Genomic DNA, 27,458 nt, shown 5'->3' on the forward strand with positions numbered 1-27,458 from the left:
ATGTATATTTCTATCCTTAGACCAGCAACACACTTTCTTGATGACTATATTTTTTCAGGAAGTTTGGAAATCAGGAAAAATAGTCCTTGAATTTGTTTGTCTTTTTCAACACTTTTTTGGCTGCTCTGCATCACTTGGATTTCTATATGAAATTTAGGAGGGAATTCTTGATTTTTATTTATTCCTCCCCCTTTGTGTGCTATTATTGCACGCAATTAGTGCTATTACGTTGTGCTGTACATATCCGATCTACATATGTCATACCCTCAATAATACCTTTGCATATTTATTAATGTATACAATTCTATGTCTTTTAAAGAAACTTAGAAAAGAACACGTATACATGTTCTCTATACACCTATAGAGCTTGTTCTGTTTATCTTAACATGAGTTTCTTACTTGAAAGTATTTTTTTCTCTCAGGACGTCGACTATCCCATCCAACTACTTTCTGGCCTCCATTGTTTCATATGAGAAGTCAGCTGTTAACCTCATTAGGATTCTCCTAGAAGTGAGGGGACATTTTTCTCTTTCTGCGTCTAAGATTTTCTCTTTGTGATTGGATTTCTACATTTTTACTGCAATGTGTCTAGGTGTGGATATTTTTGCACTCATCCTGCTTGGATTTTTCTATTCTTGAATTTGGGGAAATGATCTTCATTGTTTCTTTGAAGTTTTTCCTTCTCTCCCTCTCTGCCCTCTCCCCTGGACTCCCAATAGCCTGATGTTGGTGCACTTAACAGTACCCTACATTCCTCTGAAGCAGTGTTCATCTGTCTCCATTCTTGGTCTCTCTGTTCGTCAATTTGCCTGTTTATCCACTGGTATCTATGGTCGAGTTTATGGATTCTTTCTTCTAACAGCTCAAATCAACTGTTGATCCACTTTAGTGAATACTTCATTTCAGTTGCTGCACTTCTGATTCCAGAATTTCCATGGGCTATTTTTGTAATTGTTACCACTGTAATATTATTCTCTCTTCGATGAGATATGGCCATCACATATTCTTTTACTTGTTTTAGCATGGTTTCCTTTAACATTTTGAGCATTATTTGTTATCGCTGCTACAAATCTTTGTCTTCTAAGTGCGAGGAACACAGTGATAAACCAAATTTTCAAATTCCCTCCTATGCTGATGCTTATTTTCTATCAAGCGGTAATAACCAGGGGTCAGCAATCTATGGTCCTTGGGCTACATCTTATCTCCCACTCATCTGGTGATAACCCATAAGTTGGGAATGGTGTTTATATTTTTAAATGCAAAGTGTATGTGACAGCGTGTGTGTGTGTGTGTGTGTGTGTGTGTGTGTAACATATGCGTTCTGATAGGAACACTGGCTTGATTTTGCCTCTTGGCCCACAAAGCCTAAAATATTTACTATTCAGTCCTTTACAGAAGAACTTTGCTTATTTCTGTAATGACAAAAAGCAAAAGAGAAAAAAAGAAAAAGAAAGGAGAAAAAGAGAAGTGATGTAGCACATTGGTAAGTAATTGGGAATAAACAACCATGGTTGTGCTGTATTATCAGATAGCACAGTCCCAGGGTTATCACCAGGGGCTGGCATTGCAGTATAGACTGAAGGGAAGGCAGGCCAGGAGCAAAGGAAACAGTGAATGTCAAGGCCACTTTGCAAAATGCACCCAAACTTTTTGAGAAGAAGTAGAAGGGCCCTATGTTCTTAATGTGAGGCGGGAAGGTGGGGGGAGTGTGGAAAAATTGGAGGCTCAGTCAGGCCAGATCATTTGGGGCCATGTAGATCAAGGTAAGGACTTTAGATTCTATTGCCTGGGGTTAAGATGAGGAGTAACACCAAATGATAAGACTTTTTTTAAGGCTTATTGTGGTTGCAGTGTGGTGAACAGACTGTGGGCGGATAGGGCATGAGCAAGGACAACGCAGGTAACACTTCTGTCCAGGGAGAAGGGTGGTGGCGAGGGCGGTAAGGGCAGGTGGAGCGTCCTTAGGTTGGGGTGTACTTGAAGGCAGAGCCAGTACCATTTGCTGACGGTGCTAATGGATATGAGGAGGCAGAGAAAAAGCAGAGTCCAGCTTGAGAAACTGGGTGAATGGCGTGTCATTCGCTGACAGCGAAACGGGAGAAAAGTAGGTTTGGGGAAAATCAGAGGTCCTGTTTGGGCCATGTTACGGTTGAGATGCGCTTCAAACATTCCAATGGAAACAAGGGTTTGGTAGTTGGACTTTGAGTCTGGATTTCAGGGGCGAGATCAGAGCTGTGGCTCCTCAGCGTACGGAGACTCTCAAAGCCCTGAGAAAGGGTGAGGATCCCAGGGAGTGAGTAATGGAGAACAGACTGGAGATGAGAGCCTGGGCACACACAAGTGTTTGGAGCTGTCACCAGGCAAGGCTTCCTGCACAGTCCTCACACCAAAGCAGCGCACATTACACTTCAGCACATGAACGTGTGTAACAGCATGTAGTTCAGTAAAGGCGACGCGTAGATCCCTCTGACTCTCAGAATGTGCTACGTCTTCCATGCTTGATGAAGCCCACGGAGACTACTGCTAAACTTCTCTTCACTGACCAGGTATCCAGAAAGAAACCCAAAACCCCGTGCTTCATCCTCTATGACATCAGAAGGCAAACAAAGGAAATCATTTTTGTATCGATGTTTCATTCCGCGTCAACACGATTATCTATAGTCAAAAACATTTTACTCAGTTGTTACCCAAAGGAGGCACAAAAGAGGAAAATGATGTCACTCCTGCTTGCTGTATTTCAAAGGTATCATCACGCCTGATAAGAGGCCAAATCAATTCCTTCAGTGAGAGGGTATCTCTAAATATTAAGATCCCACTTGCGTGACACTCAGGACATGAAGGCAAAAGCATTTTCTCAGCCAGAGAAGTAATTTACAACAGATTATTCAAATTTATTCGACTAGTTTTATGCCCAGTAAGTTCTAGTAGCGTATCTCTGGAGCCATCCTTTTTTGCATTAGCCATAGCTATGAGTGAATGACTTTTATCCAATTCCACTAGTTTCCAGAACCTGACAGGAAATCGTTTTGCTTACAATGGCCGCAATGGCTCGCCTCACAAATTGAAAATAATACTTTCTTTGCACATCAAAGTTCTATCAAGTGACACAAATGGTTCCAATTCATTCATCTGTCACTAAATTTTCCTGAGTCTTATGACTGGATACTAGTTTATTTTATATATTGCTCTCTAGTTTCCATTCTCGCAGTAAGCCCATTTTTCTGTCCTTTGGCGTTTTACTCGACAAAGATTTTCTGTAATTATGAGGAGCCACTGTTTTTTTCCATCGCTAGGAAACATGCCTCCATGGGTGCCTGTTACCTGAAATCGCTAGAATGACTACTGATGCTCTTGGGCCACCAACCAATACTATTAGTGGTAGGACCTATTTCTAAGCTAAATGTCATCGTAGTACTTTTCCGCACTACTCACATAAGAAAGTGTTTTATCCTGATGCTTTGCTCTGAAGCAAATGAGTATATAATGAGTATGCATGAATATTTGCAATTCATGAAAATAATTAGGCAGAAGAGAAGTGATGTGCCAAGAGAAATGAACACCATGCTCGCAGGACAGAAACCAATGTCAACAGATAGGGATGAGTGAAAGCTTCTTGGAAACACCTCAGAATCACAGCCAGAATTGAAGGGGCAGTAAAAAGAAAAAAAAAAAAAAAAAAAGGTCAGTCATGGAGTTTTTCTTTAAAGGTTTGGTGAGAGGTTGAAAATAACAATAGGAAAATATGAAGTCACAGACCATGGGGCTGACAGGAAACCTACTGAGGACCAGAACTCTCCTTTTACTCATGAGGAAACTGCAGCCCAGAGCCCTGAAATCACTCTCAGCATTGTGTCTTTCCCCTGGGCTCCTCAAGGGAAGGGGAAGGAAGGCAGAGGGTCTGATTATTTGTCCCTTGGCTTTGAATTTCAAGTCTGAAATATTTTGACACAGAGGGAAAAACAGAACATCAGGAAACATCAAAAGTCAAGGACAGTTTGATCTGCACTCACTAGGAGACATGATTCTTCGGGGGTCTTTACATATTTCCCCAATTTTGCCAGTGATGGGGGAGAGAGAAGAGAAGGGAAGGAGGCGGCCAGGTGCCCAGCAACACACCGGATGGTTTTACTTTCCTGTGTTTGTTATTTCCTGAAACATTAGGAAGTAGCTTTAAAAGCACCACCCATTTCCAGAAGTTTACATCAGGGCTATTTTTTATAACACCCAAGGCATTTCTGAGTATTCACACGACAGATGAATCTCTGTGCAAAACCACCAATTCACAACCGAGAAGACCAGGAGCTTGTGAAGTTCAGCGTCTACACAATTTCTCCGGCCCCAGAACAACCCTATGGGGCAGATGCCACCACTGCTCACATTTCACAGACCAGGAAACCAAGGAACTGAGAAGCTGGAAAATCAATCGGCCCTCCCACCAACCAATCAATTAAAACAAAAAGAAAACCTGTACAGGGTTGGACACATGATCGGGCAGAGCTCCATCATATCAAAAGTTGAAAGGCACATTCGTACGTTCCAAAGGACGGAACGGTCTGCCCAGGCAAGGAATTCTGGTTCGAATGAAGGTCCTGACCTGTCCTGAGTTTACCCAATGTTCCTCCAGCACCTTTTTACAGGGGCAAAGCTGCAGACAGAACGCATCAGGAGGAGGACTCTGGGACGCTGGAGGGAAGGCAAGTGCTCCCAAAACAAGTAATTCCCAAATAAAACCTCTTCTTGAGTCTTGCTTCCGGAAGCTGGATGACATGGCCCATCGGGATAAGCTTTTGCTGAGACTTCAGGAATTCCCTGCCCTCTGTATTTGTGACGAGACCACACCAGTATGAAATAATTCTATGGGATGTGATATTTATGACATTTACAAAGAACCCGGTCCCCTCCGATGAACGATGTTGCGTGAGTGCAAACAGCAATGATACTGAAATGTATACTGTGCTTCAGGGAGTTCTGACTTTCACAGCTTAAATGTAATATGCACTGTGTACCTGGTCCTTAAACAGATTTTATTGTATGTGGTTGGAAGGAAAACTTGAGGACTCAGGGTACTAAACCACGGAATTAGGATGGCTGGTCCTTACACAAGTCGTGTCTTTTTCCCTTCCTGCTGAATTTTGAATTGCCATTAAAAGAGTGTTTTGCAAACTTAACACAGGATGCACTCTGATGAATAATCTAATTCTCTCCTTTTAATGTCGTTTGAAATTAAAAATATGCACCATGACTGAAAGCAATGGGATAAACCATTTCTTTTTGTTTAACGTTGATCTCTAGAAGTAATCCGTTCTAGACAATAAAGGATTCATCGACCAAAACACTCCCAAGCTGAAATCATCTGAGTTTTCAGATATTAGAGTTTTGTTCTTCTTGCTGGTCTGATTAATAATTCTATTTTTACATTTGGCAACTATAATTAGTCAGTCTTCTCTCTTAAGCTTTACCAGTTTCTCGGCTCACAAAGCTTCTCTTACTCCCCAACTTTTTCTCTCTTTTATTTGAATTCATTTTTGTATGTTTTACAGGAGGAAATCCTAAAATCACCATATCACAGTGCAGGTGTGGGGTTGCATTTTCTAACTGCACGAATGCCTGAAAGTCTTTACTTTAACCTCACTGATGAATGCTGATTTCACTCAGTATACACACTGAAGTGCAAAATACTTTTCTTAAGTATTTTTAAGATTTTGCTCTACCGTTTTTTTTAACTTCTGGTGTCACGCATGAGAAATAAAAATTCGACTCTTACCTCATCGCACTTAACCTAGGGTATTTATTTTTTTCCATCCTAGAAGCTTTCGGGGTTCCTCCCCTTATCCTTAGTACTAAACTGTCAGCAGCACAGAAAGGAGTCCATGTGGATATTTGGAGTGCCTGTTGAATTCACAAAGATTCGGCCTCAAAACTCGAGCGTCTTATCAATTCCTCATAGAAAGAAGGGTTTCTAAATCATGACTTGAGAGCAGATGTGTATGGAGATATTACTAGAGAGAAGGTAAGGGATGTGATCTGTTCACTGGTCACCAGGTAACCCAAGAGAACCATCTTTCTTCCCAAAGCTCTTACACAAACTTGACCCTCACTGGCTTGGCCTTTGATGCTTTCTGTTTTCGACATTTCCTTCATCGCTGTCTGTTGCCTGGAAAAGTACCTCCTGGCCTTTTAGGGCTCCGAGGCTCTTTCTTTCCCAAGGACTCTGAAGATGCAGGTGCTGGCTGTGCCTCTATGATCACTCCTACAAGTTTCCCAGTGAAGCTCGTACACATCAAATGAGCCTCAGATGTACTCCTGCTCTGACAGAAGTGGCAGCCACTTTCTGGGCACTGTCTTTAGGCCACAGGGATTCAGGATATATGCACACACATGTACATATGTGTGTGTGTCCTAAGTATAAATATATATTAAATACAAATACATATTTTACATATAATTTATTGTTTTTAATTTTTTAATGCTTATTTATTTTTGAAGGAGACAGAGAGAGAGAGAGACAGAGCCTGAGTGAGGGAAGGGCAGAGAGCAAAGGAGACACAGAATCTGAAGCAGGCCCCAGGCTCCGAGCTGCCAGCCAGAGCCCGACGCTGGGCTCGAACCCACAAACTATGAGATCGCGAGCTGAGCTGAAGTTGGACGCTTAACGGAGTGAGCCACCCAGGTGCCCCCATGTAAATTTTTATATATTAGATTAAATATAAATATGTCTTTATAAATGTTTTAGATTTAAATATATTTTATGTTTAAATATACATACTGGGCGAGTGCACACACATGGACATATATTCATTTAGTGAGCACATGCCTCTTGAGTGGTAATAAAAATGCATGACATCCCGACATCTCTACTGAGGTAATTAACGTCATTACTGCATTGCTGTGGTCGTAATGTTGGTGTCCCCCACCAGTACTCGTGTATTGAAATCCCAACCACAGTGCGATGGTATTAGGAGGTGAGGCCTTTGAGAGGTGACCTGACCATGCTGCACCCCGATCTTGAACTTCCAGCCTCCAGAACTGTGAGCAATGAATTTCTGTTGTTCACAAGCCCCTCGGCTCATGGTATTTTGTTTCAGCTACCTGAATGGACTAAGACAATCATTTTACAGATGAGGAAACAGAGCGCCAGAAAGGTTAACATAAGTTTTGCAAAGCCACCCAAGTATCAAGGGGTGTCAAAGGATTCAGAGCCAAACGATGGAGAACCAAAGCCACGTATAACAAATACACAATACTACCTCTCAGCAAACAGTTCAGAGAACCCCTGTTAAAAGCACGCCACTATTAACCAGGCTCACCTCTGTCCCAGCTGTGCCTTGAGAGGATTAATAGAATACCGAGGCATGGCGTGAATCTGATGAGGGCACGACGCAGTGACAACATAAACTAAGCAGGCAGCAGTGGAAATGCCAATGTAAACTATACAACAGAGCACCTGTTATGGGGGATACCAGGGAGAAAACAGAGAGAGAGAGATGTAGAGTTGGGTGAGGCGGGGGGGGGGAGGTCACCAACAGAAGTAGGGAGGATGACAGAAGAGCGGTTTGGGGAAGGCGGGTTTAGACACGACATCTCTGGTGGTAATGAAAAATGAGTCTGGAACCCAAGGAAAGGTGGAGGGCAGAATTAGTGCACTGGGAGCCATCAGATGATTGAAAGTGTGTGATGAGCCAAACGCTGACCAACACAAATACAGCGCAGAGGAAAGGTGTCTCTGTGCAGAACCCAAAAGAACGTGTGTGTTTGGTGGTAGGAATAAAAAGAGTGTCCATCAAAGGACGCAGAGAGGAAAGAGCTGGAGAACCTGAATGGTACCAGACGATGGGAACCAAGAGAAATGTTTATGTTTTTCCCTCCGAGAGTATTTTTCCGTAACGGACAAAAAGGTGAACAGCAAAAGGCAGCACCGCAGAAATCTAGGATGGAAAATGGCTTTAAATTTAGCGAGTGTTTTGTGTTGAACAATGAATTTTGATGGCAGCTGAAGAGTCAATTTAGGAAGTGGGTAAGAAGGAAAGAGGAACGAGAGTAGTTGCTACTTTTTCAAGATCAGTGACGAGTGGAAGGAAGCAAGAATAAACACTCACTGTGAGATATGCAAGAATCAGTAACGTGTTTCTTAGGTTATTTTTAACTTTTAAAATAAGAGAAACTGGAATATTTATTAACAAAGAAGAAACAGATATGCATTACTGGGACCATTTAGATAAGTAATAACTACAGTGCTAATATGTTGGTGGATATTCTAAAATGCTTACAAGATATGTTAGAGATAGAATAAAAGAACAGAGAATAGAATGGTTCCTGATAAATCACATTCAAAAGGAAAAGGAATTCAAAACAGAATGACACTATTATAAAAAAAACATTAGGAACAAACACTAAATGTCAAGAAGCAGAATGAGAGATACTAGGTATATGGTATCATGATATCACAACAAATGCGATTAGTCTCCAATTTCTCTCTCTAAAAACCAGTAAGTTTAGATTTAAAACCAAAATCACAATTACATGGCTTAAAAATGTTAAAGAAACCAGAGAAAGCTTTCTCCAATCAATTTTTTTAAGTTTGTTTATTTAATTATAAAAAAAAAAACCAATACAATGGGCATTTCCTATGAATACAGGCACCAAAAGGCTGCCCAACAGAATGATGTCATGCAGGGCTTTGAAAGCTCTTGACATCAGACTGTGTGAAAAATTAAAGGTAGAAAAACAAAAGAGTGTGGGGCCTGCAGGTGACTGCTGCATATGGGTTCAGGAAGAAGGCACTGTTATGGTGGATAGGAAATTTCCCGAGTGTCTGGATACAAGAAAAACATACATCTCAACAGTATCTCTGCATACTGTTTATAATCACATAAAATTCATGTGGACAGGAAGGTAACTTCTTTATAAGAGCACAAAACCTCTAAAAATTTCAAAATCAATTTATGAAAACTGTGTGGGAACTTTGCAGGGAAAACCCTAAAAGCTTTGCTGATTGATTCAATGGTATATTTTTGTAAATAGGGAAATTCAACATTTCTAAATGGGAAGGCTAAAGGAATATATTTAGGAACATGAAAACAATATTCGCACAGTCTATGTAGGAAAACAAACAGGCAAAAATAAAAAAAAATCTAATTTAAAAACATACAAAAAGGGAGGGTAGTGGTGATCCTGAAAGATAGAAAATGTAATGGCAAAATATATCAATTACAACCATGATGTCAGGGTGCAGAGACAAACTTCTGGAGAACACAGATTTGGCCTAAGAATTAGTATATGATAAAGGAAACATCGCAGTGTAATAGAACACAGAAACATAACTCAACAGCAAGGAAACCCAGCACAATCACATCTCCCATTATCATCATCTACGCTGTTCTTTAAGTCTGAGGTGCCGGGTAATCTGTATTTTTATTTGCATTCTTTCCCAGCTCCAATTTGAGTACAATCCATTATGGGCAGAGTTTCACCGAACTGAAAATCATGGGGCAGAGATTAAGGGCAGTCTGCTTCCCCATGCCACATAATCCTTTAACCACACCCCTGACAGATGATGAACCCACACCTCTCCCCGCACCCAGCACCCGCCTCCCAGCAATTCCCTGGGATTGTGTGCAGGCAGGATCAGACCTAAGGTCCCGCTTTGCAGGACATGTGTGACACTGGAAGCATGCATGGTGGCATTGATTTTCAAATCCTCATTCCTCTACTCAAGGGTGATCCTATGAGGAAAGGCTGGGCAGGCAGCAAGCACGGAACTTCCTCTGAAGCAACAGAAAAGCAAATTTTCCAAATCCATTCTCAGCTGGCCCACTCTATGAGCTATAGACTGAGAAACAACGCAGCCCGTCATTCTCTATCCCCCCAGCAAAGAAAGACAGTAAGAGATGAAACGATTGAGGTCATCATTCTCTAGAGAAAATACCCACAAAATGCCATCAAGTAGGTCTCTCTCTCTGTTTTTGCATAATCTGTTTGATTTTGTTTTTCTAGGCTTCATGCTTGTATTGCCCATTTCCCAGTGAAATAAAGCTGTGATGTCACCGAAAGCAGAAGACAGTAGCTATAAATGCTGATTTCCACGGGAAAGGACAGGACCATTTTTCATGAAAGCGTATAAAAAGCAAACTTATTTAAAGGCTCGTTTTAACTTTCTTTCCATTATTCATCAGCAACTTTGAGAGATCTGTCAATTCTCTCTCCTGTGGCATTTGTCACATTCACGTTCTTTTATATCAGCTGGTGAAGTTCTGCTCTTTAATGAAAGGATTCCCCTCCGTTTTTCAATAAGGCATTCAAAATCCCACTCATAACTTTTCAGAAAGCTCACTCATTTGGAAGTGTCACATCTTCACGGCCTGAGTTTTGAGTGCTCCTTGCTCTGCCTGCCCTTCTTAAAACATATCATCCGTGGTGGACGTGTCTCTGTGTACTGACCCACCCTGTGGAACACTCACTCCGAAATATTCCCCCGAGGAGAGTTTCCCCCCAACTTGTTAATAAAATTCACCAGCAAAAGTCCGAGATAGTAATTATCTTAAGTGCTACACTCACTGGTGTCAAAATCTAGCACTGTTCCAAAGATCCATTATCCTGCAAACTGTCACCAACATTGTATCCATGAGCAGAACTTTTCATTGAAGGCTAGTTTAAATGCGTGTTCCTCAGCAGATCTGGGTCGAATTAATAGGCTAGGGTGATTTCAAGCTTGTATTTTGTCTTTGACATAAAAATTGCATTGTTTATGACACATGCAAAACTTCTGTCTGTACACTCCTTCCCGGAAGGCTATATTGATCACCTCCAGGACAATGAGCCTAATGGAACCCAAGTTCATAAAAATATTTCAGCCAAGACCACACCAGCGACTTTTGGGGAGAGGAATGTGGGCCTGGAGAACAGGAATGGCACAGTTTTGCTGTTTGTCTTTGTTACTTTTTTGAAGATCTATTGTGAATGACAACACGACATAATTGTGCCTCATAATGGGAAGACGCATCTGATAGTATCTGGGTTCATTCAAAGCAGTGATAGGACATGAAGTGCTCAGAGATCACCCTTAACCTGCAAGGAATCCAGAAGAGACAGAGGGAGAGAGTCATGAAGTGTGAATCAAGAGGAGGTAAGAATACTCTGGAGTCCAGAGTTGCTATAAATCACAACGAGTCCAAAATGTAGGAGGACGTGGTTTTGGGACCACTGATAATAACACAGTTAAACTAATTACCTCTGAGTACATATATAATTAATTATTGCATCATGAAAGCTGAACAGTGGGAGGGAGGGAGGGACAGAGAGAGAGAGAAAGAGAGAGAGAGAGAACACCATACTGGTGTTTTTATCAGCTGTGTTTAAGCGTGCATGTTCTTGCTTACTCCATGCAGGGAACTGTACTAGGTTCTAAGACTATAAAGAAAAATAATAAAATAACAGACAGCCCTTTCCACCAAAGATTCACAGTCTAGTTTCAGGATAGCAGGAATGGGCCCCAAGTAGACCTCTCAGAGGGATAATGACGATGTCCCTGGGAAATGCACCCGAGTCACTTAGTCTGGCAGTAAGGTCTCAGGCAGCTGCCCAGACAGCTGCCACGTGTTGACCCCCAGGGACTCATTTGTAGGCAGGAACACTGGGAGAGGGTCAGGTTAAGACACTCACGAGGCACATTCACGTGATGCACTGTTTCACGTGCGTGATCTGTGTTTGGTCCTCCAATCGGTGGAGCCCGTCTTGGTGTGTGAGGGTCCACATATGTAAGTAAGCCTTGTCCAAGAGATGGTCATGTCCTTCAGGGCTGAGATGTTGGGCGTGGCCTGCCAAGCCTCAGACTCCAGAAGGTTGGTCTGACCTTATTCCACAGTCAATGGTCAAATACTCCCGTTTTGATTCTATACAGCTTGTTTAAAAGACCGAAGTCCTAACTTCTTAGAGAATCTAGCACACATGTAGCCAGAAAGGTGCCTAAAACAGGACTGGGGTGGGGGTGGGGGGAAGAAAACAGCAAGAAAATTCCATTGAGGCCAAAGTGTTATTTTCTGGCTGATCGTCATGGGCAGGAGTCTGTGAACAGCGGGGAGAAAACAATGTGTCTGCGGTGGCTTTCACGCTTTTGACAAAAGGAGGTGATCGGAGCTGCCTCTCACTGTTCCCTGTTTTTTGCTTTTCTTTTTTTTTTTTTTTTAAATTTTTGTTTTTCAACGTTTATTTATTTTTGGGACAGAGAGAGACAGAGCATGAACGGGGGAGGAGCAGAGAGAGAGGGAGACACAGAATCGGAAGCAGGCTCCAGGCTCTGAGCCGTCAGCCCAGAGCCCGACGCGGGGCTCGAACTCGCGGACCGCGAGATCGTGACCTGGCTGAAGTCGGACGCTTAACCGACTGCGCCACCCAGGCGCCCCTGTTTTTTGCTTTTCAATTCTTAACTATTCCACTGGTTGCTGATGATTTTTGTCTCCAGGTGGAACGCCTACCTTTGCTTTTTCCATTCTTGTAAGGAAGATGACACTTTTACGAAAACTATCCAACGTTGAAATGTTCAAGCCCTGGACAGTGATCCTCCCAGGAATATGGTGATAATGACACATTCATGGATATGCGATTTTCTTTCTTCTTTCTTTCTTTCTTTCTTTCTTTCTTTCTTTCTTTCATTTATTGGCTAAGAGGAGCAACTCTTCCTTCTAATGTTTAATCTCACGGTTTCACTTTAATGTGTTTCTAAAACGTAGTTAACCCAAGTTGAAGCCTGAGGTTTTGTCTTCATTGTCTTTATTCTACCTACAGTCTTCCCAGTCTTCTTGTTCCTTTTCATGGTTTCCATGTTGTTATTATTATTTGTCTACTAAGTAACTCTTTTTCATTGTTTCTATTGGAGTTAAAACCTTTCTAGTAGCTATTACCAGAACAGGAGTTCGTATACTCAATGGACTAGTACTGTGATTAGTTAGGAATTGTAATCTAGGAACACAGTTGCCTTTCTGGAAAAATCAATCAATCTTTCTTCCCCTCACTTCCTGGGAATCAATGATTCAGAATAAAAGAAAGACACTGAGAAAACCATATAATGTAATACAGTAGAAACTATTAAAATGTTTTCGCAGAGATGCCATAGAAGATACATAATACAACACTGGCCTTCATCTTGGATAAAGAAAACCTTGCCCGAACAAACTGCTTGGCTCTTTCTGGCACCTCTTTACAGCTGCATGTGTCAAAAGACCTGTCCATGCTCAATGCATGCACTTCCTCACCTTCTATTTTCTCCCTACCTGAGCTCAGTCATTTCCATTCCTCTGCCCAGGCCACCCGTGAACATGTTGCCAAGACTGGTGATCACTTCTTTGACACTCTCTTTCAGCACTTGGCTAAGTTGACCATGGTCCCCCCTAAACTTTCCCCCTTTACTTCTCTTGAACCACATTCTCTGGCTTCTCTCCTACAAGAGTGATCTTTTTCAGTGACTTTGGCTGAGTCCTCTCCTTCTGTTCTTTCTCTAACATTGGTGTGTTTTGAGGGTTGGCCTTGGGTCATTTTAATATTTTCTGATCGCGTTCTCCCTAGCAAATCTCATTTAGTCTTTTAAAGACCAATATAGGGCCGCCTGGGTGGCTCAGTCGGTTAAGCATCTGACTTCGGCTCAGGTCATGATCTCACGGTCCGTGAGTTCGAGCCCCGCGTCGGGCTCTGGGCTGACAGCTCAGAGCCTGGAGCCTACTTCGGATTCTGTGTCTTCCTCTCTCTCTGACCCTCCCCAGTTCATGCTCTGTCTCTCTCTGTCTCAAAAAATAAAGAAACATTAAAAAAATTAAAAAAAAAAGACCAATATATGTTGGGGAGCCTGGGTGGCTCAGTCAGTTAAGTGTCCAACTTTGGCTCAGGTCATGATCTTACAGTCTGTGGATTCGAGCCCCGCATCGGGCTCTGTGACGATAGCTCAGAGCCTGGAGTCTGCTTCAGATTCTGTGTCTCCCTCTCTCTTTGCCCCTCCCACACTCACACTCTGTCTCTCAATAATAAATACACATTAAAATTAAAAATATATATAAAATATATTTTATATATACATAAAATATATGTATATATAATATATACACACATACTATATACATACATGTATATACATATATATAATACATATATTATGTGTGTGTATATATATATATATATGTATATATATATATATATATATATATATATATGGTATATCAACATACCAATGTATGTTGATGACTTCCAAATTTACATTTTCAGATCCAGATCTCATGCAAAAACTGTAGGTTGGCATTGCCCCTTGGACATTATCATGGGTATCTCAAAATTACTCTTAAAAACTGAGAATAAACTGAGGGTTGATGGGGGGTGGGAGGGAGGGGAAAGTGGGTGAGGGGCCTTGAGGAGGACACCTGTTGGGATGAGCACTGGGTGTTGTATGGAAACCAATTTGACAATAAACTTCATATTAAAAAAATTAACTGTTCAAAACTCAACTCTTGATTTCAACTCTACCACTACCTGCAATAAATATTGTTCCCAAAGACTTTAACATCTTATAAGTGGCACACTAGCCATTACCCAGCTGCTCAAGTTCAAAGCTTATGAAGCTTTCTTATTTTATCTTTCTCCCATCCAACACCTACCTCAACAGTAATTCTTACCAGTTTAGTTTCAAAATATACCCTGCATCTGTCCACTGTAACTGAAGCTACTCTTACCTCTAGTCTGGACTACTCCCAAAACTTGTCCCTCTACTAACGCTCCTTCCTCCTCTATTCTCCACCAGCAGTCAGAGAGATCCTTTTAAGAATGTTACCAGTTCATCTCACTATCTCACTTACACTCCTCAGTGCCTTCCCATTCAGTGTATAATAAAATTCCAAGTCCTCAGCATACTTTACAAGGCCAAGTGTGTGGTCTGGCTCCTGTCTCTGTCTCCAACTCTCTTCTCTTACCGAACTGTCCCTCCGACCTTGATGTTCCTCAAACAGGACAATCTGGTTTCTAACTCAAGACCCTGCAGACCTGCCCCCTCTGTTTAGAGCATTTTCATCAGAGTATCAGAGGGCTGCATCCTTCTGCAACACCATTTCAGTCCAAACGTCACCTCTCCAGAGAAGCCTCCCTGATGCCTGCTCCCATATGCCGCTCTGCCTTCTCCATTACACTTTGCCACAGTAACTTGTACCTTCTAATCAAATTTATGCATTTAGTAAGTTATCATGTCTCCTTTCATTGGTGTTTAAGCCCAAAGACAAAAGGGACCATAAATCTCAGGTATTACTCTATTCTCTGGGGTTAATCCCTTGGCACATAACATACAATCACAAATAAAATTGTGAAGTAGACGTTTCGATAGATAGGAGAGCTAGTGCCTTCCACAGTCTTCATGATCCTGTATTTAATGGGAGTATATACGTAAAAACTATTATTTTAACTTAATAGTTTAGGCACGGCTTTATGTGCATATCATTACCCCAATGTTCCTCTGGTTTCATTCCTGAGCAAAGCATATAGTTGTACATGCTTTCACATATATGGAAAACACAGGTCTCTGGGAGGAATTTTCACATCTGGCAGCTTACATATATTAAATGGTTCCTAACATATAAGCAGATTAAAGGATTCTTCCGGAAAAGCCCTAGAACAAAATTTCCTAAAACTCTGAGGACACCCAGACAACCTAAAAAAAAAAAAAAAATCCAAACAATAACACCTTTTGAAAACACAAATGCAATTAACAAAATTAAAAAACTCGTAAGTCCTAAGTGTTAATTTGGTATGAACATCCATGGGTGCCTCAATACAATAAGCACATCACTAATGCCACATGACATGTTTTTTTATCTATGACTGGGCTCATGGTAACAAATTATTAAACACAGAGGTTCAATAACTTTAACATCTTAAATCAGCCCCGTGCTGATGGACATAAAGTGCCTTTTCCCTCTATTAACAGTTAAGTGGCCCATCTGTGGTTTCATCTGCAGGAAGAAAAATATCATAAAAGACTTGACACTTTGCCTTTGATTTTGGAATAAATGCACATCTTCTCCTGTATGTGACAAATACCAGAAGAATGGATAATGGAACCAGAAGGACTGATTTTGGAATTCCTTTCTATTGGGTTTATTTCACTCATATCAAGTGAGGTAGAACTTTCTTGAGTCTTTCCACTAGATTATTCTTTGCCTATTATATTATACAATCTTGCCAGCATCAAAATATTTCATCACAGGGCATAAAAAGTAGGCGGTCTCCATGAAACACTAAAAATTCCCAGAGGCCCAAAATATCAAAACCAGATGCTCTCCTTAGGGTGCAACTTCTGTTTTCTGTGCTTCTTTTATATTATCAGCAGAGATTAGCTTGTGATAATCTGGAGCAACAGAACTCTTTCCCAGGTGTGTCCCCAACAAGACAGGTGAGATGCTTACTCTGCATAGATATCAGATGGGAGTTTGGCTCACGTTTCTTACATAGAGGAAATGTCTGGAGAGTTCTACTTTACCATGTAGCTTTTCTACTGTCATGATATAACTAGACACTTGCATGTATTCAATTCATTAAAAGGATCTCTGCTTAATGAATTGCTGTAACTCGTAGTTTCTTTCCTTTAGAGCAGAACGTCTGACTTGTTAAAGAGTGAACAAATAAAGAGTGCTATTTTTGTGAGCTACTATTTACTAACCCCCTGCAGTGGTAGTCTTCATTACGCATGGACATTTGAAGGGATTCCTATGAATCCCTCCTCCTTCCCCTTAGTCTTGGATCTGTAATCATTGCTTTCTCCTTAAAGGGGCCAGAGTACACATTTACAACACGGCCTTCATTGTCATCTTAGAAAATATGTACTGATTTCAACCATTGGAACTAAAGGACTTATCAGAAATTATTTCAGGCTTAATGATTTGAGGGTCATTGATATATTTTTTTTCTGGAATCGATTTCCATTTCTCATTTAAAGGAACTGGGTAAAAGGCTCATGGTGAAATGCAGCGTCCTGGAATACCTTGCCCCGGAATTTCTCAATAAGGCATAACATCTGAGCTTCAAGAGAATTTAAATCGTCAACATGATACAATATGGTGCAAACCATTAAACCAATTGTTGAACTTCAATCTGACGATTCAAACGGCAAACACGGTGAGGAGAGCCCTTTCATGAAACCATGACTCTTCCATTTTTTTCCAACTTTCACGTGACGAGGAAGTGTGGTCTTCTACGTGATTCCATCTTTCACTAATGAGTGATGAGAACAAGGCGGTGATAAGCATCTGTATGAGCTATGACCTCTCCCTTGAGCGAGAGATGCCAAAGGGAAAATTATGTAATCCATCACTTGATAAAATGGACGAAAATGGTGACCAAGAACAATATAAGCTATGACTTCATCAAGGAAGGGACACCAAATAGAAACTCTACAGGGATTATTTAATAAAATAGAAAAAAAGTAGACACCCATGCCCCGGGTGGGAGGAAAGCGTAGTTAATAATCTTTGATGACGCAAAAGCCAGAGCAGGGTCTGCGTATCTGAACCAGACTGTACACAGGGTGTGATGCTGTGGGGTTCTCACGTTCTGCTGTCGCTGCTGGATGCACCACCCTACCCAAAGGTCCTGGGTAACATTGACACTAAAATTTACTGCTTTAGTTCTTTAGGAATGGCAGTGACAATGTCTCACTGGCTGGAACTTCTGTTGGGCTCTTTCTGCCCAATTTGGTTTCCTCAAGAAGCGTATGTGGTTGACATGCCTCAGCCTGGACTCTGCCTAAAAGCTCCTATTAGGATGAAGGAAATTGAGGGAAACAATAAGTCCTGTAATATGAGTTGGGATTGACTCACACCATCCATTCCCTGGGGTAGAAAGTAAACTTCTGAACTTGGTGAGAAGACGCTGGTAGACGAGTGTCCGGGGTAATTATCCACCAATTATCCAACATTTCTCTGCTCACTCCGTTTGCCTCAAGGAAGAATGGACGAGAAGGTAACTCCGGGGATGGCATGGCCACATCCATCCCTCCCTCCCGCCAACCTCACGCTCAATGCCTCAGTCAGGGCGGCAGCTGATTTCTGCTGTTTAATATAAGTGCACCTACATCATCAGGGTTCAATGGCAAGACCGGCTACTGACCACTTTCTTAACAGGACACCATTTTGGAGGCTGGGAAAACTGTTTGTTAAATTGGGCAAGGGATCACGGGAACCTCCGTGAGAGAATCTAAGAGAGCAGTTAAGAAATGCGACCAGCATCACACTAAGGTAACACAACCTTGGGGCGCCTGGGTGGCTTCGTTGGTAGAGCATCCGACTCTTGATCTCGGATCAGCTCATGATCTCACGGTTCGTGAGCCCTGCGTTGTGCCCTGCGCTGATGGTGCGGAGCCTGCTTGGGATTCTCTCTTCCTCTTTCTGCCACTCTGTCACTCATGCTCTCTGCCTCTCTCTCTCTCTCTCTCTCTCTCTCTCTCTCAAGGAAAAAAAAAAAGCTCAATTCAGAAGCTCTGCCTCCAGAGTGCACCCTCTCTCTTCTCAGCCCTTCTGCCACAGTAGGGAAATAAAGCCACAGACAGATTTCACACGGTGGCTCCTTGCATGGTGTTGAGTGACCTTCCATATAACTTCCTGACACCCGACACCCTCATGGATGACACTTCACTTAACCTGGCAACTCATTACCTAGTGATCACATCAGACACACATTTGGTATTATCTTAGGCTTTCTTATTTAACTAGTAATGATGAATGGCATAGTTAATTTAAAAAAAAAAAAGTATTTCATGCCTCGGAAAATCTCTAGCTAACCTATGTTCAGAGATCGCTGAAACAAACTTGCAAAGAACCAACATGAAAGGCCATGCTGACTAGCCGAGTGAACTTGGATAAGTAATTTGGACAATTCCTTTACCTGGTTGAAACAGGAAAAAGGACTTAGGTCAGAGAGTTGATACAGAAATAAAAAAAGAGGATGGCAGGCTGGATGGTGGCCCTGAAAAGAGGATGGTCCCCATCCTAGTCCTCAGAACCTAATTATGTCACCTTACATGGTAAACCAAGAGCTTTGCAGTGTGATTAAATTAAGGACCCCGAGGTGGATAGACTACCTTGGATTATCTTTATGAGAAGGGAGCAATGGCTTTAGAGCAGATGGAGGGAAGAAAGATGGAGAATCAGAGGGCAGAGAGTTCGAGAGGAGAGGGGGAGAGGGAGAAGGAGGTGGAGACACTGGAAGGTTCTACGCGGCTGAGACTGAACATGGAGGGAGGGGCTAGGAGTCATGGCATTCACTCAGGCTCTAGAAACTCAAAATCAAGGAAACAGACTCTCCCTTAAAGCCCTCCGTGACAATACTTTGGCTTCAGCTCATGAGACTGATTTTGGACTTCTAACCTCCAGAACTGTGTGAGAATAAATTTGTTCTATTTTAAGCCATTATGTTTATGGTAATTTGTTACAGCACAGCTAGGGAATGGATATGTCAAAGTACTAAACAGACTACCACGCACATTATAAGGATGCAAAAAAAAAAAAAAATTAGTTACTTCTTGTCTCCTTTCCCTCATGATAAAGGGCCAAATCTAGCAGCCCAAATCTAAAACATCTCCAACAACACTTTTTCCTGGCATCCTAAATGACTTACACAATACATCCAGCAATGACCTAATAGGGCCTGCTATCATATTAGGATAAAGATGGGCACGTTCATTATTCAACCATGAACACAAAAGGATCAGTTATTCATTTCACTGATGTCCGCAGAGAAGAAAAACAATCTTGCCCCCAAGGAGAGCCAGAAAGCCTACTGGTTCACTAAACCCCCACCTGGGGTACAGATCTAGGTTCATCAGGGGTCCATACCTCGCTTGACCAGTATTTTCTACTAGAATGCGTAATTCTGTCATATTCAGTCTATAGCGTGGTTCCAGATGAAGGCAGACCATGTAAAAACGCTTTGAGTTACACCACTTTAAAACAAAGACAACATAGAAGTTGAAGAGGGTTTATTTTCTTTCTATAAAAAAAAAAAAAAAAGAAAATCCAGTTTTTACTACTTCAGAGGCAAAATTCATTTCCACTGCCCATGCGGTTAGGAGAGAAATTCTTGTTTTGTTCTGAATCCGGCTCCTATCAATTCCTGAGAGTCTATTACATACCCCAGGGAAAAACACCCGCTGTTTTCTCAGGTTTGATAAAGAACCTTCTATTGCACTGAAACTGTGCTCAAGACATGGCTGAGGCTTTTCCTGCACGATGTGAGTCTTGAGAAAAAAGTCGAAAGGCCTAAAGGTGGCCTCGGTGCTAATGCAACGCCTTACATTTCCCACCTAGTGAAAAAATCATAATTTTCAGTGTTTCCATATGAGAGCACTTTTAGGGCAAGAATATAACTCTGAGAAAAATCTCTGCTAACATTTTTCATTCTCTCCTCTCCCCCAATCTCATAGCACAAATAGTCACTTTATTCAAACATGGTTTTTAGTCTCTAAAAATTCATCTCATTTGCATCTAGGAAAAATATCACAACATTTGAAGGAAAGAAAGTAAAGAGCTGAGCAATGCTGAAAAGGTTTCAGAATTCCTAGACACCTCCCAACAGCATCAGCTATTACAGCCCCCAGCAGGTTGCATGAGGGGGGCTTGCTGGGCTCGCCCGACACTGGCCTTCCTCTCCAAGGCCCGAGGTCAGCGTGGGTGAGCTGGGAAACAGGCCCAGTGACTATCCAAGATGGCGGCCACTCAGCCTCTGGGAGTGTCAACTCCCGATGAGGCAACTGCCAATATAGAATATTCGAATGGATGGCATTTATATTGTCCTAATAGATGCCGAAACAAATTCTTTTGCTCAGCATCCACCCCTATCATTGAATTAAGCACTTTGAAGAGTACTGCCGTTTGCCGTAGTGATTGTGGATGAAGCAAAGGTGGTTTGTGGTAAAGGGTGGGCAGGAAGGGACACGTGGCGCCCTCGGACTGTCATTTGGTCTGTGGCCATACCAGGACTCACGGTCTCCGGACTCACCCTCTATATGAAGGACATACGGGTTGCTGTTGGCTAATTTTTTTTTTTTTTGTATTTCCTTATATCTGGCAGATCAAGTCTTACTGATTTTATTAACTAAAAGAAGATTCTGTTCCCACTTAATCGCATGCCAGTTTCAAAAAAGTGTAAGCATTCACTCTAATTCTAGAAACACATTTTCCAAAGCCCTAACAAGAAAAGTACTGCATTCTGGGCACCAGACCCTGGGAGCTGACTCCCAACATCAATAGCAAAACACATTTGTGGTGTCAAATTATATTTTATTAAACATCTTTAGTACAAGGTCTTACTCTTCTTTCAAAGTGTCCCTCTTCTCTAAAAGGTCCCTTTTTAAAAAACTAGTAAATGTCCTTATAATACCTTATAGTACCTCTCATGATTGTCCCATAAAGCCTCAACACACAAGATGCCATAGCTCTAATTCCTGAGCTACCTAAGGTCCATGTGTGGCCACCGGACTACTCGGAGGCCACAGATCACTGTGACAAGAGTGACACCTGGTTCTGGGGGTTCAGGGACTCTTCAGAGAAGTATGCAGTGCAGATGAGGTCAGTAGCCTGACTTACTGCTTTTGCCAAAGCTGGTACTATAAATATTAGGTTACATAATCTGTCTACTTGGAATTTCAGTTCCCTCAGCCTCCATGCGATTTTGAAGTAGATTCTGGAGGTGATGGAAAAGAAAGTTAAATATGCCTGTCAGAACCAAACTGATAGAGTCGCTACTATTTGGGAAAGGAAACCATTTATCCTCAAATGTTTGAAATCTACAGAGAAAACAATCATGAACACTAAGTGCTGCCTGTTGAAACTGTGGAATCTTCTAGAACCCAGATTTAAAATGTTACTGGACACAAGTATATGAAAATATACTGGATCACAGCCCCAAATTAACAATGGTCTATAACTCTTAATGTTGAACCCGGAGTTTGATACACATAGATATCAAAGAATTAAACATTCATTACTGGAAACCGTTGCTATATGGGTTGTAACAAAATGCTTTTGAAAATTTAACTGTGAGATTTGCTAGTGATACCAGTGAGAATACAATGTTCGTGGCCGTATCCTGGTGCCTAGAATCATGCCAGACACAAATTAGGTGCTCAGTCAATTTTTGTTGAGTGGATGAAGTGAAATCAACCCGCTGTTTTCAAACAGGAATTTGATCACTATTCATCAGTCTATACACAAAAGTCTAGCATCAAAACCTAAAGGATGCTTTTTTTGGGGGGGGTGGGTGGGGGGGAGCGGCAGAGGGGGAGAGAGAGAGAGAATCTTAAGCACGTTCTGTACTCAGCACGGAGCCCACCATAGGGCTCGATCCCACGACCTGGTCATGACCTAAGCTGAAATCAAGAGTCAGATGCTCAACTGACTGAGCCACCCAGGTGCCCCTAAAATACACGTTTTTGTTGCTACCGTGATACATTTTGGTGTAATTTCATAGAACGGACTAACTCGGTACCATTTAACACGTAATAGTGAAACATCTTCCATGTCCCAAATACTGACTGCTACCAGCACAGGCACGGTGATGAATGCTCTCCGACAGGTGGGGTGGGGTATTCACAGAGTCCTGCTAATCACCACCTTTAGACACGGGGACTGGGGTCCCTGGTGACAGATACATAAACCCAAGAAAAACAAAGCCAGTCACGTGATGCCCCGCCGCCACCTGAAGTTAAGCATATTAAATACAGGGCCCCTTGTGTATTCATGGTTTCCCCTCCAAAGCCTATCTGTTTCACCAGCTCTCCACCATCCCTGATGACACACGGCTTTGCTCGCCACACCTCCTACTCGTCTTCCTCTCTCATTCTTCCAATGCTTTGCCGTAACCTGTGTATTTTTCTGATGTGCGTTTCCACGCCTCCCCCACAACGGTCACCCCGGGACAGGCCCAGTCACGACAGCGAGCTCCCTGCTGCACCCTCCAACCTCAACTCCCATGACCTCCCTCAGGAACGACTTTGATTATTTCCTCCCGCGGGGACTACGCGGTAGGCACCGTAGGAAGCAGTGTGCCGGCGCAGAGGGAGGAGGCTCAGATTTCGGCTGGGGCAGACGCCATCAGAGCCCTGTGTTTTCGTTCAAGTGAGCGTCTCGACAAAGCATCACTGATGATGATGATAATGACTACTGGAGTTTCCCCATCCGTGTGATGATGGCCGCTGATGTGACGCTCGCACGTGGGTGATCCTGAGGTCACCGGGGCTGGGTCTACAGATGCCATCCCTGCTCTTTGGTCTCTAACTCCGCCAGGCACCCGGCCCAAGGCTGGGCGCGGGCAGTCGGCTGCTCCAGATTCTTTCTGATGCCCCACGATGAGTGAACGGTATTAACATCATTAGGCATCAGCCTAAGAGCATCCTCCTAATCATGCCTCAAGTAATGGGGAAGCGAGACTGAAACACGCACGTTACCTGCTGACGCTTTTCAAATTCCAGCTTGATCCGGGACTTGATGCAATTGCACGTGTCCTGGTACGTCTGCTGCAGAGCAAGTTCCATGAGGTGCTTGTGGTACGCTCCCGCCAGGTTCCCACAGATGAAAATGATCACGTTGGCCAGGATCTAAGAAGACAGAGAGAGCCTCTCAGTAGGGCGAGCATTCCTACCTCTTGAACACAACAGTGGCAAAATGCGCATTAGCAACGGCAAGAGAGGGCTCGGCAGAGTGTCCGTTTTATTTGTTTCCAAACTAACGTTTTTATCTGCTTAAAAGAAACAGCCATCACCTTCAGGGATTCTAGCCCCTTCTTGGATCCACGCCCTTGGACGGATGACGCTGCAGTCGCTCCCTTGTCTTTAAGCTCAGCCATGTGATTTCAGTAGGAGTGACTGGGTGTCAGAGCCCAGACTCAGATGGCCCACAGTGTTTTTTAAAAAAGAAGAATTTTTTTAATGTTTATTTATTTTTGAGAGAGAGACAGAGCATGGACAGGGGAGGGGAAGAGAGAGAAGGAGACACAGAATCCGAAGCAGCCTCCGGGCTCTGAGCCGCCAGCACAGTGCCCGACGCAGAGCTCGAACCCATGAACCGTGAGATCATGACCCGAGCCGAAGTCGGACGCTCAACCGACTGAGCCACCCAGGCACCCCTGGCCCGCAATGTTTTGAGTGGTTCTCTTGTGCTTCATCAGAAAAAACATAACCTGGCTAACACACTGGTTCCAAAAAAGACTCATGGAGCAGAGACAACCAGACAGCCGACAGTCTACTTTGTGTGCCGCTGAGATTTTGCGGTTGTTACACAGCATTATTTCTGCTGATCACCAACGCTGTACTCCCTGAGCCTGGATAAGTGATATTCCCTATTATCCTCTGTTGAGGTAGGAATATGGCAGATTCTTAAACCATAGAACTCTCTAGTCTTTTGATGATAAAAATTCATGTCCACCAAAACTGGGGGGGGGGGGTAGGGACAGAAAAATATAAAGAAAAACTAAAAAGAACAGTGTGATAGTTCTGCCCAGGGAGCACACCTCGCTGTCCGTTATGTCCCTGTCCCCGCCCCATGACCCTCTGCATTCTCAAACTGTGGCCAAACTTTGTTTTGCCAAGACCTCTATCTTGTTCCAAAAGGACCGAATTCACTCTGAATGCAGTGTCTTACTTTTGCTTTTTTTTCTAATGCACATTCATCCTGTCGAAACAGGGTCTCGAATGCTTAGCTACCATTCAGTTCTATGACTACACAATACGTCAGTTATATCCATACTGTTTGACATTTACTTTAATATTCCTTGCATCTGCATAATTCTGTAGTGGTCACCCTCACGTATAACGTTTTGGCCTCATACTTCTTTCATCTTCCCTTAGGTCGATTCGTAAAACGCATGGAGTCAGAAGCCACGACTGTTCTTAAGTTTTTAATACATGTTGTGAAGTTGCTTTGAGGGAACATTCCACTTATATTCTTTTTTTAAGTTTATTTATTCTGAGAGAGAGAGAGAGAGAGCAGGGGAGGGGCAGAGAGAAAGAAAGACAGAGACAGAGAGAGAGAGAGAGAGAGAGAGAGAGAGAGAGAATCCCAAGCAGGCTCTGCACTGTCAGCACAGAGCCGATTGCAGGGCTCGAACCCATGAACCGTTGAGGTCACGGCCTGAGCTGAAATCCAGAGTCGGCTGCCCAACAGGCTGAGCCACCCCGCCAGTTATATTCTCACTTATATTCACTATATATCCACTTATATTCTCACCAAAGTGTGGGACACTGTCTTTCCAGTGTGTGCTCTTATCCAGCACACTACGGACGCAGGGCAGGCGGTAGTGATACACAAAACGGATTAGCACGGATTTTGCTCTTACGTGTTTAGGGCAAGACCCGCAGGTCTGTCAGAGGATGGGCGGCCACAGCTGGATAAGGCGCCCAACACCCCCTCCTCCACACGGCCTCGTGGCTCCCCAAATAGGGTGCTAATGGCCCTACCAACAAAGGCAGGGTGCCGGCTTCCAAAAGCCCTGTTTTCTCCTCCGAGAGCTTCTGGGTCCCACTGCTCACGTGACTAGAGAGGCTGAGAGAAGGATCCAGGCCCCATGGCTAAGTCTCCGCTCCCCCCAGGGGCCTTCTCTCACCCCCTCTCGTCTCAGCCCACGGAGCCGGTGGACCCACGAGTCCCCCTGCTGGGGCAACTCAGGGGAGCGGTGCCAGGACCGTGTGGCCCAGATCCGAGGCCGCATCTGCAAACAGTGGTAACGGCAGCAAAGGGGACGTCCCGTTCTCTGTCCACCTGACGGCTTCCTCACTCTCCGCAGGTTCTGAACACGGGTGGGAGGCGGGACTCCGCAAGCCCTGGGGAAGCCGTTCTGGGGACAGAGGGGACAGCAGGACAGAACTAGAAATGGGAAGAACGATCTGATGAGCTTCTCCCTGCGAATAAACAGACGCCCTGCAGCAGGAGCAGGGGAAGGGTGGCTCAGACCAGAAGGGCCTTCCAGGAGTCCACCACCCACGAGCCTCACAGTCCTGGAGGCGGGCAGCCCCTACAGCCACCCGCGCTCTCACCGTGGCCCCGGAAATGTGCCGTCACACGGCCGCACGTCTTCTTCCTCCAGCGGCGTGGGCGGGTGGAGTATCAACCTGCGTGTGCGTGCTACGTGCGCATGCGGTACACTTGTCATGCGTGCGCACGCAGTAGGGGGGTGCAACCTGCGTGTCATGCGCGCGGCGTGTGTGACCTGTACGCGTGACGTATGTATGCGACACGTATGTGTCTCTGTCTCCATGTGACTTGGGTGACGTATCTGTGTGCGTGGTACAGGACCCAGGCGGCGCCTGAGACGCCCGTGTGCATGCCGCGCGCGCGACGTGTGGCTTTGCGTGACACGCGCGTGTGCGTCCCTGTGCGATACGCCCCGTGAACGTAGGACAGGCATGTGATCTGAGCGAGAGGCACGTGTGCTGGTCACGTGTGTGTAAGGGTGAGCAGCGGCCGAGAGCGGGGCCGGGAGGGCGGGCGGCTGTCCTCGCGGGCACTCCCCAGCCGGCCTGACCGCACGGGGCTCTCCGCGCTTGCGCACGTCACCTCCGCCAGTGTCAATCCCGCGAGCACGGGGCGGAGCCGGCGGATGTCCTGGCGTGCCAGGGAAGAGGACGCGTCCCCCGGCGGGGTTAATTCCGGCACCCTGCCCGGTGGCGCGCCCGTCATTCAGCCCCGCCGCGCCCTCCTCCTGCGCAACGACCGACCGTCTACTTTGCTAAAGATTCTCCGAAGCTGGTCCCTGCTGGATTCGCTTTGAAGGACCAGGCACCGAAGAATGCAGACGCGGAGGGGAGCCGACGCAAGCCAGGCCGCTCAGAACTCGAGACTGTGACCTCTTTTCCTTAAGAGGCGCAGCTGAAAAGTAACTTCGTGATTATCTAGGAGGGATTGGCCTCCTTCTCCTTAAGAAAATGCCTTCCCAGCAAAAGTGTCAACATTTTAGGAAGTCCGTTCCTCCAAAATGAGTACCAAATGTGAGCAATGGAGCCGGATGATGCCATCACCTGTCCCCAGGAGCCCCGCCCTCAGCAGGATGCACGAATGGGACACTGCTCTAATGACACTGGTGCCACCCACCGGGATGGCGAGCCCTGCCTTCTGTATTCTTCTGAGGATCCAGTTTGTCCCTTCTGCATTCTCCTGGTCCCAGAGCAGGGGAGGGGGCGGGCTCTAGTCCAATGGCAAGGCTGCCCCACCCCGCGGCCCTGCGATGGGGGGGGGATCTCTGGTCCCTGCCACCACCCCCTCCCCATGGCTGAGGCCGTGCACCCCTCAGGAGGGACGTGGCCACCCTACTCAGGCCAATCAACCCCAAGCTCTCAGCTCCCACTTGAAGCAGCAGGACGACTGAACTTCCGTTTTGAACAGCCAGCTGCACGGAGGCCCTGGTCTCAGCGGAACCCCTGGCCACAAATGTCACAACTCTTTGATTACTGCGGT

The 27,458-nt window shown here is 44.2% G+C and overlaps 1 protein-coding gene across 1 annotated transcript in view; it reads right to left on the minus strand.

Moving 5' to 3' along the window:
- Positions 1-27,458, minus strand: part of ADCY2 (adenylate cyclase 2) — a 422,494-nt gene that overhangs the window by 191,014 nt on the left and 204,022 nt on the right. Inside the window, exon 4 of the mRNA XM_047074450.1 lies at positions 23,459-23,608. Coding sequence (XP_046930406.1) covers positions 23,459-23,608 — 150 coding nt within the window. The remainder of the gene's footprint in view (positions 1-23,458; positions 23,609-27,458) is intronic.

This window comes from Lynx rufus, unplaced genomic scaffold (assembly GCF_022079265.1).
Source record: "Lynx rufus isolate CCGP_SWC_20201006 ecotype Redwood Valley unplaced genomic scaffold, mLynRuf1.p SCAF_1, whole genome shotgun sequence".
Classification (NCBI taxonomy): Eukaryota; Metazoa; Chordata; class Mammalia; order Carnivora; family Felidae; genus Lynx; species Lynx rufus.